A 12,426-nucleotide genomic window follows, 5' to 3' on the forward strand; every position below is an offset into this window, starting at 1 on the left:
AGGCTGAGGACCTCCCTAGGAAGGAGCTACAGATGTAGGCTCCAGAGAGCAGGAAGATCTGGAAGGAGCAGCCCAGGACCAAGAGTGGCGAACTCCGAGTGCCATCACTGAGAATTGCTGGGTGACCCCAGGCAAATCCCTTCACCTCTTTGGGCTCCCACTTTCACCTCTGTTAAAGAGGGAGGGATCTGGACCCTGTCTGCCTGCAAGGCTGTTTTTTATGAACACGAATAAAATGAGGAGAGTGCTTTGCAAACACAATGCCAAATGTGAGCACACATGGAAACCGCGGGAAGGGCGACAGCCTGGGGATGTTCTTATCCTCAGAAAAGTGCCCTAATTCTGTGAGGCTGGCAGCAAGTTAAACAGCTCATGTCACCCAGCATTTCCACCCCCGTTTTCCTTTATACATGTTTGATGACTTTTTTTTTTTAATTACATAAGCATTATATGAACTCACTCTCCTCTTGGGGGGAAAAAAGTCAAATCGTCGTTTAACCCTTCCCCAACTCTTCTTCCCCAACCCACACATTGCAGCTCTTGAAGCTGTGCTTGTTCTGTGTATCCTTCCAGAACACTTGTCATATCTACATACACACTGGTATGTTATGATTATACACGTATCTGTAGATGACATATCCTATCGTTCCGGGGTATGTGCTTTAAGAAAAAAAAAAAAATGTTTCCATACCCATCATTCTGCAACCTGATTTTTTTTTCACGACAGTGTTTTTGAGATCCTGTTGTATAAATATATTATAATTTTATTTAGCCAGTCCCCTGCCGATGGACAGTTAAGTGACTTCTAGCTGTCCACTGTCACAAGCAACACCACAATGGATATTCGCGTACGCGTCTTCCTGGGCTCGTAGAAACCACCAGGGTACATCTCTGGGTGCTGAAGTGCTGGTTTCGAGGGTTTGGTGGATATTACTCTACAGCCGCCAAAAAGTTTCAGCTCCATCTTTAACAGCAAGTTGGGAGACCGAATGGACTCCAGGGCTGGGGTGGAAGGTTCTCTGATTCTGCACCTCAGCGATGCGCAGGGGTTGCCCCGCCCCTTGCCGCCCAGCGCAGCAGCTGGAGCCGCAGCTCCAGGCTCTGCAGCCACGCGCCCGTCTTCCCCTGCGGCCACACTCCTGGGAGCGCACTGCCTCATACTCTCTCCTGCACAGAGATGCGACTCTCTTTGCCGTCCTCCTGGGTCACCGGCTGGCACCCGTGTAAGGTCTCCTGCACCGGAGCAATGGAGTGGGGAGGGACAGGAAATTCCTCCACGTCCTCCACGGGGTCCTCCCTGTGGTCCTTCCACATAACCTTAGGGGAGCCAAGGCGTGAGGTTACCCCCCAATACCTCCGAGTAGCCCTTCCCTCAGAAGGAGCCCCCTTCCCCCAAAAACAAGCCCCTTCCCCTTTCCCAAAGGGAGGGTCAGAGCTGATTCAATGGGGACCTCCTGCCCCCTGCTGGCCACACAGGGAGTGTCAAGAAGCTTCCAGAGTGGGAGCCCGCAGATCCAAAGAGCTGCCCCCTCCAGCCCCTGGCCAGTGACGGGGCACCAAGGCCCCAGAGACACGGTTCCCCATGTATTAAATGCCAGGAAATGTCAGATCTTGCCCATGGTGCCAGGGCTGCCAGGGAGATGAGCTCTGGAGCCGGCAGAGGTTGCTGGTGCCGGGGAATGAATGGGAAGAGGTCCCTGCAGCCCGGCCCTGGGAGTGACAGCAGCTGCTCCTGGGCCCTTCCCCTACCCACCACAGGGGCAGACCCTGAAGCAGTTTTCCTGCCACAGAGGCAACACTGAGTCAGGCTTTCCTTCCAGCTTGCCAAAACCCTGAGCTGGTTCCCAGGGCTGACCTACCTTATTCTCTGGCTCCTTGGCCACCTTTCCTGGGGGGCGGGGGGAGAGAAATGAGATGGGGAGTTGGTGAAGTCAGATAAGGAAACAGGTGGCCAGTTCCGTACCTTCTCCCTCCTTCCTTCCCTCATCGCCTCCCCACCTGGGGACTCACTGACACAGGCGGACACCAACAGGACAGCAAGCAGGATCCCCATGGTGATGGGGATCACCACCAAGGCTCTCATCCGAGGTGGGGGACCTGGAGAAATCAAGACTTCAGTGACGGCTTCCCACCAGCGACAACCCCCCTCCCAACCCCCATGCCTAAGGCAGCTGCACCTTGCAGGACTCTCAAATCCTTCAATGGCTGAGCTCATCTCAAATCCACTGATTCAAATAGGTGGTCCTGGAGAATGTGGCCCGATGTGTTTAGTGTGACCAGCACATTAAAAAAGAATTCTTGAGGGACACCCGGGTGGGTCAGTTGGTTAAGGGGCTGCCTTCGGCTCAGGTCATGATCCCAGGGTCTGTGATCAAGCCCTGCACTGGGCTCCTTGCTCGGCGCAAAGCCTGCTTTTCCCTCTGCCTCTGCCTACTTGCGCTCTCTCTCTCTCTATCTCTCTGTCAAATTAAAAAAAAAAAAAAAAAGGAATTCTTGAAATACTTGCCAACTTTTTAAAATTGGGAGATGGCATATTGAGTATTAGGATATCTGGTTTCTCTTAGAAGTTTAGAAGATCCAGCCGCGACGGGCCAGCAGCCCCGCCTGGCACCCCTTACCAAAACTGAGGAGTGGTAGCTGTCTACTCTGGCTCCCCACATGCCTCATACCTCCCCACCCTCTGTCTGGTGCGGAGGTCCATCTTATGTCTGCAGGTTGTCTTTGTTATAGAAGAATGAAGGGAAGTAAAGCATTTCTTGGACCTAAGTCTCTACCCTAAATGGAAAAAATGAGAGATGCACAGCAGGGACTAGGGGAAGGCAAGTGAATCATTCACCTTGGGACAAAATCTAAGGGGACACCAAAATCTCAGTAATCAAGAAAAATAATATTTCAATGTCATGTTTTAAAAATTATATCAACAAACTATGGCCAATAAGCCGGCTGCCTTTTCTTTTCTTTTCTTTTTCTGAGATTTATTTATTTATTTGAGAGAGAGAGTGCACACGAGTAGGGGGAGGGGCCGAGGGAAATGGAGAGAATCTCAAGCAGACTCCCCACTGAGTGGGGAGTCTGACACGGGACTAGATCTCACCACCCAAGCCAAAACTGAGATCACGACTTGAGCCGAAATCAGGAGTCAGACACTTAAATGACTGAGCCACCCAGGCACTCCCTGGCTGGCTGTTTTTTAAATAAAGTTTTATTGGAACCAGGGCTGGGATTAGGCTGAGGCAAGTGAGGCAGGACTGGATCACATTTTTATGTAAATTTTGATATTTTGTTCATTAAGGGTTTTTTTTCTTATAATAGCTTTGATTTTTTTAAAAAGAATGTATCAATTTTTTTATCAATTTTTTTAAAAAGAATGTATCATTTATATTGTTGACTGCATTTTTCTCACACCCCCTTTAATACTGTGTCCAAGGCAAGTGCCTCACTCTAGTCCCAGCCCTGCCAAGAGGAAAGCAGGTCTTAAGAAAAAAACAGAGAAAATGTCTTTGTCTTAGCAGTGACTTTTCAACTCCTCGACATGACCTGCCTGGTCCCTGCAGTTATCGGAGTCTGTGATCTGTGCTGTGGGCCAACCCCCTCATTCTAAAATCAAAAACGGAGGCCCTGAGAGGAGCAGGGTCCCACCATGCTGGTGGTTGAAACGCAGAGCGGCGGAAGAGCATTGCTGGAAGACCTCGGAAGCGCGAGAACCCATGCCAGGCACTTCCCCCAAGCTACTAAAGGAGCTGCTGCTATCATCCCATTTCACAGATGAAGAAACTGAGGCTCGGAGTAGGGAGGTGACTTGCCCAGGCTCCACGGATAAGTGGCAAAGCTGGGATGCCTCAAAACCCCAAAACTGCTCCCTCCTCTCACCACCTGCTCTCCCTCTTCCCCGCATCCCCCCTCCCCGCCATCGTCTCTGTGCCCCTCTGTTCCCCTTGAGCTCCTCGCCTCCCAAGCCTGCTACAAGGACCCATTCTCCAAGACTCACCACAGACCGCATCCGTCTTGTTCGTCCCCTCCTGAATCTCCATCAGGCCTTTGGTCTCGCAGCTGTGCACAGACAGACGTGCATGCGTGTGTGTGTGTGTGTGTGTGTGCGCGCGCGCGCACACACACACACACACACACACACCACAGACATAGAGAGAGAAAAAGAGATGAAATTTCCCCAACCATAAGATTTCCAACCCCAGAGGAAGACCGTCAAAACCAACAAGTTCAGGTTCACCAAGCATGTATTGTGTGCACCCTCCGATGCTGGCTATTGTGGGAATGACACAGACTCTGTTCTTAGGGAACTCATGAGTGCAGAGAAAAAATTGTTGCACATCTTAAAGGAGGAATAATCGGAGAGTCTCTATGGAGTGCCGTGCTTTGTCACATAGGCTGAAGTGAACTGGGAATCACTCAGAGCAGGGGAGACCAAGCCCACAATGGCTGGACGAGAGGGACGATGAGTTCAGGCTAAGGCAGGGCTTCTCACACTCAACACTACTGACATCTGGGGCCACACGGCTCTCTGTTGCAGGGCTTTCCTGTGCACCGCAGGCTGCTTAGCAACACCCCTGGCCTCCACCCACTAGATCCCAGTAGCGGCCCCTCTCCAGTTGTGACAACCAAAATGTCTCCAGACATTGCCAGATGTCCCCTGGGAGAAAAATTGCTCAGTTGAGAACCTCTGGGTTAAGGGTCATCCAGAAAGGCTGCCCTAGGGAAAGGAGATCTGAGTGGCCTTGAAGGATGTAAATTTTTTTTTTAAGATTTTATTTACTTATTTGACAGAGAGAGAGAGATCACAAGTAGGCAGAAAGGCAGGCAGAGAGCAAGGGGGAAGCAGTCTCCCTGCTGAGCAGAGAGCCCAATGCAGGGCTCGATCCCAGGACCCTGAGATCATGACCTGAGCCGAAGGCAGAGGTTTAACCACTGAGCCACCCAGGCACCCATGAAGGATATAAATTTAGAGCAGCAGCACCTTCAAACCGAAGCAGGACAACGTGATTTGAGGGATTCGGTGGGGGGCATGCCAGATGGTGCGAAGGAACTACAGAAAACTGGGCTTTAGAAGCAGATCACTGGTGATCAGCCATGAAGGTTTCACCCGGATTCAGCTGGTAATACTGCGTCAGCATCCAACCAGAGGACCACACAGTGACGGGACTCAGGGGGCCAGAGAGCTCACAGGAGGAGAAATTCCAGACAAGTACAGCCGGGAGGCCTGCACACGCACCTCGATATGGGATGATGAAGACGTGGCTCTAGGGGCACCTGGGTGGCTCAGTGTGTTAAAGCCTCTGCTTTTGGCTCAGGTCGTGATCCCAGGGTCCTGGGATCGAGCCCCGCATCGGGCTCTCTGCGCGTCGGGCTCTCTGCTCGACAGGAAGCCTGCTTCCCTTCCTCTCTCTGTCTGCCTCTCTGCCTACTTGTGGTCTGTCAAATAAATAAATCTTTAAAAAAAAAAAAAAAGACATGGCTCTAGGAGGAGTTGGGAGGAGTGGACAGAAGAGAACATCGCCAAGAAAAATACACCTAAAGCAGGGGAAAAAAGGTGAGAAGCTACAAAGAAAACGTGTACATAAGGGTACCTGGGCATCTACAAGACACTCCTACGTGTCTTTTCCTCATGCCTTGTGAAGTGAAGGTCATTCCCATTTTCTAAATGAGGGCACTGGGGCTCAGACAAGGGTCATACACTTATGTGGGGTCACAACCATTCTAAGCTGCACTGAGGCTGGGATCCAGTGCTCTGATTCCACTAACCCAGCTGCCCCCGGTTATCCTTCAGCAGTTCTCAGTAAAGATTTATTGAGCATCTACTGTGCACCAAGCATTGATGTAGGCATAAGGAATGCATCACTGGAAGAAAAAAAAAAAAACACCAAGGCCAAGTCTCTACACTGAAGGAACTGGCGGTCTCCTGGAGCAAAGCAGACAGGAAACAAATGAGAAAGAATTGTAAGGAATCCTGGTATTTGTGTGGAAAATACGTGTGTTTGCACGTGCATGCGTTTATTTGTTTGCACATAGAATCTCTGGAAGGACACGCCAGAAGAGTAGCCACCTCCAGGGAGGACTGAGTGGCCAAGGAACAGGGTAAAAGGAGACTGGTCATCCTAGGCCTCTTTGTGCCTCGTGTCCCATGAGCTTGTCTCACCCATTTTTTTTAAGTTAAATGTAAAAATTAATCGGGCACGTGTTGAAGGGTGTTCCAAGCAGGAGAGCTGGAGGCAAGAGAACCAACAACGTGTTGAAGGTTGGGGCCTGTGCAAAGGAGTCTGGGTTTCATCCTAAATGCACAGGAAGCCATGAAGCGTTTTACATAGGGAGCGTTTTATATAATTCACTGCAGAAAGCTCACTGTGGCAAGAGGGTGGGCGGGAGAGAGCAGAGGCAGGGAGGCCGGTGGGGAGTAAAGGCACTGTACAGACCACAGTGATGACCATGAAGGTAAGAAGAAGGAATCCCGAAACAGGACCTGGTGACTGATTTTGGAGGGACCGTGGGACAAGTACCCAGACCCATGGGAGTATCTTCCCAGAGGATAAAAGGGCAGACAAGTGAGCCTATTTGGCACCTGTGGGTCACCTGCAGGGAGCTGGACCCCCAGTGATGGCATATGACTGTCTGGGACCCAGGAGACAGATCTGGACAGGAGATGTGGTTTGGGAACCATGGACACAGATGAGATGCTCAGGCGAGGCAGGCAAAGTGATTGGGGAGTAGAGCCTAGAACAAAGGCCAAGGAAACCAGGTAGGAGGGGTAGAAGGAAAGCAAGAGAGGTGTCATGGTGCCCCTAAGAAGCAAGTTTCATGAAGACTGAGAGATCAGCAGCGTCTGTTACCACCGAGACAGAGGGCCAAAAAATGCTGAGAAGTGACCTTTTGGTCAGCCACGAGGACGTTCTAGAATTCTCTAACTGCAAAAGTGTGTGAACATGGGGAGCAGGGGCCAAAGGACAGGTAGCCAGAGAGAATGGAAGTGGTCCCACGCCCCTCATAGGGCTGGAAACACAAGGGATGGATCCTTGTACCTTGTCCAAGGGTGACACTTTTCCAAAGCAGATGACACATTGGAGAAGAAGCCGACAGGGCAGGGATCGCAGACGGTATCAGAAACCTCTGTAGCTGGAAGGGAGGAGGCGGCATTCGTCATCACAGTGGACCACCTGTCCGGCTCGCAAAGGAACTGGTGGAATGGCAAGGCAGGACAAACTGCCTGTGTCAAGGGCTGTCCCCCAGCCCAGAGCTGCCCCGGTAAAAGCCTCCTCCCACCATCCACCCCAGGTAGATGCCCAGGGCTGGAGGTAGGATGAGAGACATTGTGTTTTCTGCTCACCAAGCAGAGATCCCAAGGCAGGGGGATCAAGACTGAGTGCCCAGTGCCCAATCCCTCACCTGGAGCCTCAGCTCCCATCTCCTGCCTGCAGAGCAGACTCCCAGACAGGCCACATACCGATCTGCTTGACTCCCAGGCCAGGGGGGCACAGGCTGTGCGCGGTGCAGCTTTCACAGGCCTCGCTGGTACAGTGGAGACCTTCATGGCACGTGCAAGTGGTGTCTGTTTCTGAGGTGCCCTCTCTCTGGACCCGGAGCCCTAGGTCTGAACAGAGATGGCAGGAGGGATAGAGACACCTTACCAGCTGTGCTCGGGCGATCTGCTCCTCACAAGTCCCGCTTTTCTTTTCTTTTCTTTTTTTAAAATATTTTTCTTATTTATTTATTAGAGAGAGAGAGAGCATGAGAGGAGAGTCAGTGAGAGAAGCAGACTCCCTGCCGGGCAGGGAGCCCAATGTGGGATTCGATCCTGGGACTCCAGGATCATGACCTGAGCCGAAGGCAGTCGCCCAACCAACTGAGCCACCCAGGCACCCCTGCCTTTATTTTCTTAAACCATCTTCCAAGTAGGGATAAGTATCAAATTATTTAACAACCCGGACACCCCAGACTGCAGCCAATCAGAGCAGACTCTGGCTATGAAAAAAAGTAAGGGCTCCATTGTCAGGAATGAGCTAGACTGTCAGCCTAACTCGAGAGCACCCCTTCCCCAGCAGCCCACGCACTGGGGTCGCAGTATTTGTGCTGGTGACAGTGTCTCTCTGAGTTCCAAGTGCCTAGGAATTCGCCTTCTTTGCAATGAGTGCATTCTGTGTCGATGGTCTGTGTGCAGTCGCTCAGCAGTTTCTGTCCTGGAAAACATTGGGAAATGAGATGGTTCCAGCCAGCTCAATGAGTCAGACACTTACCCAAAACTGAGCAGGCTGGGGTGGGGTGGGGGGCTTGAAGATGACTGTCTTGGACCCTTCCAGACTTCATAGTCTGGTGGGGGCCACAGGAAAGATAGGAACCCTAGGGCTGGATAGACAGAGAGGGAACCCAGAACATTCTGACAGCAGGGCAGGGATGGGAAAAATCTCCAGTGGTCATTTAAGACTGGAGTGGACAGTTGACACATGGAGTCTGTGTCTGCCAGCGAACCAGGAAGGGTCCCACTACGGGGCCAGGGGGTTGGCGGCTCACCTGGAGGACACAAATTACAGCACTGGGTGTTTACTGGGTATTGCTTTTCTCTGCATGCAGTGTATTCTGGGTGGACCTAAAAACAGAATGGGCTGATTGGCGGGGATCTTGCAATCTCTGCTCCAGCTGGCAGAGAGGTGGAAATCAGCCAGGACAGAGGTTAGAACTGAAGTCTGGAGCAGAAAAATGGAGCCTGCGTATTACTTGGTGTGTTTGTTTTTAACTAAACTGCCAACTGATGTGATTATAAAAGGACCCAGAGGATCCATCTGGCATTTCACAAAGTGATTGCACTGGAACATCACAATATTCCCTGAACCAAGCAGATCCGCCTTTTGGCTCGACTCCTGAGTTGTTCCTCTTCCCAAAGACCCAGAAACACGGGAGGACTCCAGTACCTCCTCTGGAGTCATGAAGCTAGCTGGCTTCTACTGGTCCTGGTTCTGGCTGGAGCTATATTTAGCACTTGGCCTTCTCTTCATCTGCTCCCCACCCTTTTCTCCTCTCCAAACACTCATCATCTGCTGATCCAATCCCTTCCTCATGAAATGCCAGGACTGTGAAGCTGGAAGGATTCCAATCCAATGCTTTTGCTTTACAGGTGACTAGACTAAGGACCAGAGAGGTGGGGCACTTGCTCAGGGTCACGCAAAGAATCTGTGAGAGCTCAGGTCTCAATACTGCCCCCTCTCCATCAAGTTGGGTCTTGCCTGTGCTATTTTTACTCCATCCAAGTACCACCCATGCTATGAATTACTTCTCATTAATTTAAATACATCGGGTTTAAATGTAAACTTTATATCATTGACATGAGAGAAGAGCCAGTATCACTTCTCATAAATAAACGGTAACCCTAAAAATAAATTCAACAGAAATGCAACAATGTTATTAAAAACCCAGCAGAGCCCCTCCTCTCCAGGTCTGCCCTTGGTTTGGGTTTTGTTTGTTTTTTTTTTTTTAAAGGAGTATTAGAGGGGCACCTGGGTGGCTCAGTGGGTTAAAGCCTCTGCCTTCGCCTCAGGTCATGATCCCGGAATCCTGGGACAGTGCCCTGCATTTGGCTCTCTGCTCAGCAGGGAGCCTCCTTCCTCCTCTCGCACTCTCTCTCTGCCTGCCTCTCTGCTACTTGTGCTCTCTGTCTGGCAAATAAATAAATAAAATCTTAAAAAAAAAAAAAGGACGAGTAGCAAGTGCTGGAGAGGTTTTAACTATATTCTAGCTCCAGAGTTCCTCCTACAAAAAAAAAAAAAAAGAGAGAGAGAGAGAGAGGATTTTAATAGAAGTGTAAAGTGAATTTCTGTTGTTTAGTTCTATATCTGTGTGTTCCCTAAAATCATGCCACACTTCAGGAAGAGCCAGTGAAAAGAGCACAGGCTTGAGAGTCAAACCGATAAGGCTCCAATCTTGCCTTTGTAACACTTACTAGTTTGGTTTCTCTTAGCCTCAGTTTCCACATCTCTAAAATGGGAGTAGCGCCTGCTCCACAGATAAGGTTGTGAAAATCAGAATGAATATCCATAGACAGTCCGGCATAGTAGCTAGCACATAGTAGGGCTCATTTCAATGACAGTTTTAATTATCACACGTATATGGATATCTGCTGGGATGACGAACACCCTGGATTCTGCCTAATTGGTGGCTCTCATTCAGCTTGGGTGAGAAGATTACTTGCAGAGAAGCTTCTTGTTCCAAATGGGGAAGGAAATATACAGGTCTGTTGATTCCACTACCACATCCTGTGAATGTTCTCCCTGCAACCCTGTGGACGGACCTTCCCACCAGACTCCCAGAGCTGCGCATATCCTTTGTCATTTTCAAACCCATGAGAAATACAGCTCCTTCTCTGAGAGTTTGTCAATCTCCAGCTCCCACTCCATAGCCCCAGTCCTTCTGACACAAAGCAGCTCAGGACCAAGGCTCGGAGAAGGTGGCTCTGGAATCAGGCAGATGTAGATTTATATCCAGGTTCCACCTAGCTATGAGAACTCTGGCAAGTTATTTTCTCTCTCTGAGCCTCAGTTTGCTTAACTGTGTAATGGGGGAGTTGAAAAAATTCCGACCATGAATGCCTATAAAGGATTTTGCTCAGAGCCTGACACATGGGAAGCTCTTACAAGTAGCCCCTGATATTTTTGTCACCACCCAGTCTCTACCTGGAGCCCGAACTGGCAGTATGTTCTTGAGAAGCCCAGATCACCCGTCACACTACCTCGCCTGGCTCTTCCTCCAGTAACCTCCTACGACCTCCTCCTCCTCCTCCTCCTCTCTCCAGCTCCACCTTCTTCCTGCATCTTTTCTCCCTAAGAACCATTGCTGAGAATGAAAATGAAAGTTCTGGAACCAAAGCAGCTTCCCCACTGACTCTCTTCCCCTGCTGCTGACTCCCCAAACCCTCCATGGGTCTTTCCTACTCAGACTTCATGCCAGAAACTACAGCCCTTGAAAGTAGGGGGAGGCCGGAGGGTTTGGGATGAGAGGGTCAGGTACTCGGGGGATTCCCAGCCTCCAGAATGAGGAACTACCAAAATAGATTTAAACAAAAAGTGAGTCAAGTGTGGGCTTCTGAAAATCCCGGAGACATGCTTGGTTGGGCATAAACTGAGACTTCCTGGTGCCTGGAGAAACCCCTGCTGGTCTCCTAACCCCTTCTTGGGTCCCATGAACTACGCAACGCATCTCCCCCGGCAAAAGTCTCCTCTATCATCTTAAATTCGGGAGGTAGAGACACAACCTTGGGTATGCCTCCTAGGCTGGATCACCCAGGATTGGGGGTAGGCATGGGAGAATGAAAAGCTCCTTGCCTTCTCAGAGCAGTACCTGGCCCTCTGCACCCACCCTTATTCCCACAAGAAGACAGCCCCAGGTGGCCAGGATATGATAACCCCTCACAGAGGCTGGCATCTGTCCACAATGGAAAAGGGACAGGAAACCGACCAGACCCGCCTCTTCCCTTGCCCAGCCTCCCTTCTGGCTTCTGAAACCCTTCGCCAGTCTCTGTGCAGCCAGCCTCTGAAGCAACAAAACTAGACTGCAGCCTTTTGACCAAATAAAGGCTTGAGGCTCCCCAAATCCCATCCCCATCTACACCATAGGTGCACGTTTTTTGCAGTGCCCCCACTACAGCTCCTCTGTGGACTACCTGGGACCCCAACCTGGAAGAAGACAGAGGCAGCCTACCTCGTACAGCCAGGACCCCGGGGTACCTTCCCCGGCTTCTCTACCCACCTGTCTGTCCTCCCAAAATCAGCTAGGAAGGTCCCTTCCCCGAAATATTGCTTCTCTTCCCCTTCCCCCCTCTCCTGTCCCTCGTCGGGTCGGAGCAGAAATTCAACTCACGGCGGTCAACAAGGAGCCCCAGAAGACACAGCGCAGAGGCAGAAGAATCATGGCGAGGTGAATGCCAGGCGGCGGAGTAGGGGCGCGGGCACTGGGCCCCTAGTAACTCCTCTAGCCCGTGCCCCCCGCCCCTCCCAGGAAATGGGCGGGGTCTTCGGGGACCAATCGCGGTCAGCTTCGTTGGGGGGGCGGAGCTCCTGAGGACTTCTCGCACCGGGATTTCCCCTGGACATTCCTAGGAGTCTAATTCTCCCCGGAGTTTAGGGACGCGCTTTTGGCGCGGGGAAGGACGCGTGGTCCCAGGAACAGCATGGCCGGCCTCCTCTCCTCGCCCCTGGGGCTCAGATGCCAAGCTGAAGGGCGCAGGGAGCTAGCAGTCTTCCCGGAGAGCTAAAGGAGAGAAGAGAGATCCCCACGTGCTGCGAAGATGCCCCAGGGACACCACCCCCAAATGTTCTCCCCGGCAGCCTCCGGGAATTCCGGCAGAACCGAAAGTGTCCCCACCGCGGATGGAGAGGCCTGAGGAAGTTCCCCCCATCCCTGAAAGCGGGAAGGCCGCAGCTAGGGTGTGGGGAA

General features: G+C 51.3%; 1 protein-coding gene across 2 annotated transcripts; it reads right to left on the minus strand.

Moving 5' to 3' along the window:
- Positions 1-738: 738 nt before the first annotated feature.
- CD40 (CD40 molecule) lies at positions 739-11,981 on the minus strand. Of its 2 annotated transcripts, none has more exons than XM_032838560.1 (9): positions 11,851-11,981; positions 8,515-8,590; positions 8,058-8,183; positions 7,451-7,597; positions 7,029-7,122; positions 3,989-4,050; positions 1,999-2,097; positions 1,860-1,888; positions 739-1,317 (listed from the first exon to the last, which is right to left on the minus strand). In XM_032838560.1, exons 1-9 carry the CDS (start codon positions 11,899-11,901, stop codon positions 1,156-1,158), a joined length of 846 nt encoding a protein of 281 aa, XP_032694451.1. In that variant the 5' UTR covers positions 11,902-11,981; the 3' UTR covers positions 739-1,155. The 2 variants fall into 2 exon arrangements, with proteins under 2 accessions (XP_032694451.1, XP_032694452.1); XM_032838561.1 differs by having other exon boundaries at positions 2,011-2,097; positions 11,851-11,980.
- Positions 11,982-12,426: the final 445 nt, after the last annotated feature.

The sequence above is a fragment of the Lontra canadensis genome, unplaced genomic scaffold, assembly GCF_010015895.1.
Source record: "Lontra canadensis isolate GAN:19392208 unplaced genomic scaffold, GSC_riverotter_1.0 scaffold105, whole genome shotgun sequence".
NCBI classification, from domain to species: domain Eukaryota; kingdom Metazoa; phylum Chordata; class Mammalia; order Carnivora; family Mustelidae; genus Lontra; species Lontra canadensis.

Coding starts and splice junctions, on each gene's coding strand:
- CD40 (XM_032838560.1), bottom strand. CDS start 11,901: ATGATTCTTCTGCCTCTGCGCTGTGTCTTCTGGGGCTCCTTGTTGACC. Junction 7,123..7,450: donor CCTGGGAGTCAAGCAGATCG/GTATGTGGCCTG, acceptor CCTCCCTTCCAG/CTACAGAGGTTTCTGATACC. Junction 1,889..1,998: donor CTGTGTCAGTGAGTCCCCAG/GTGGGGAGGCGA, acceptor CCCGCCCCCCAG/GAAAGGTGGCCAAGGAGCCA.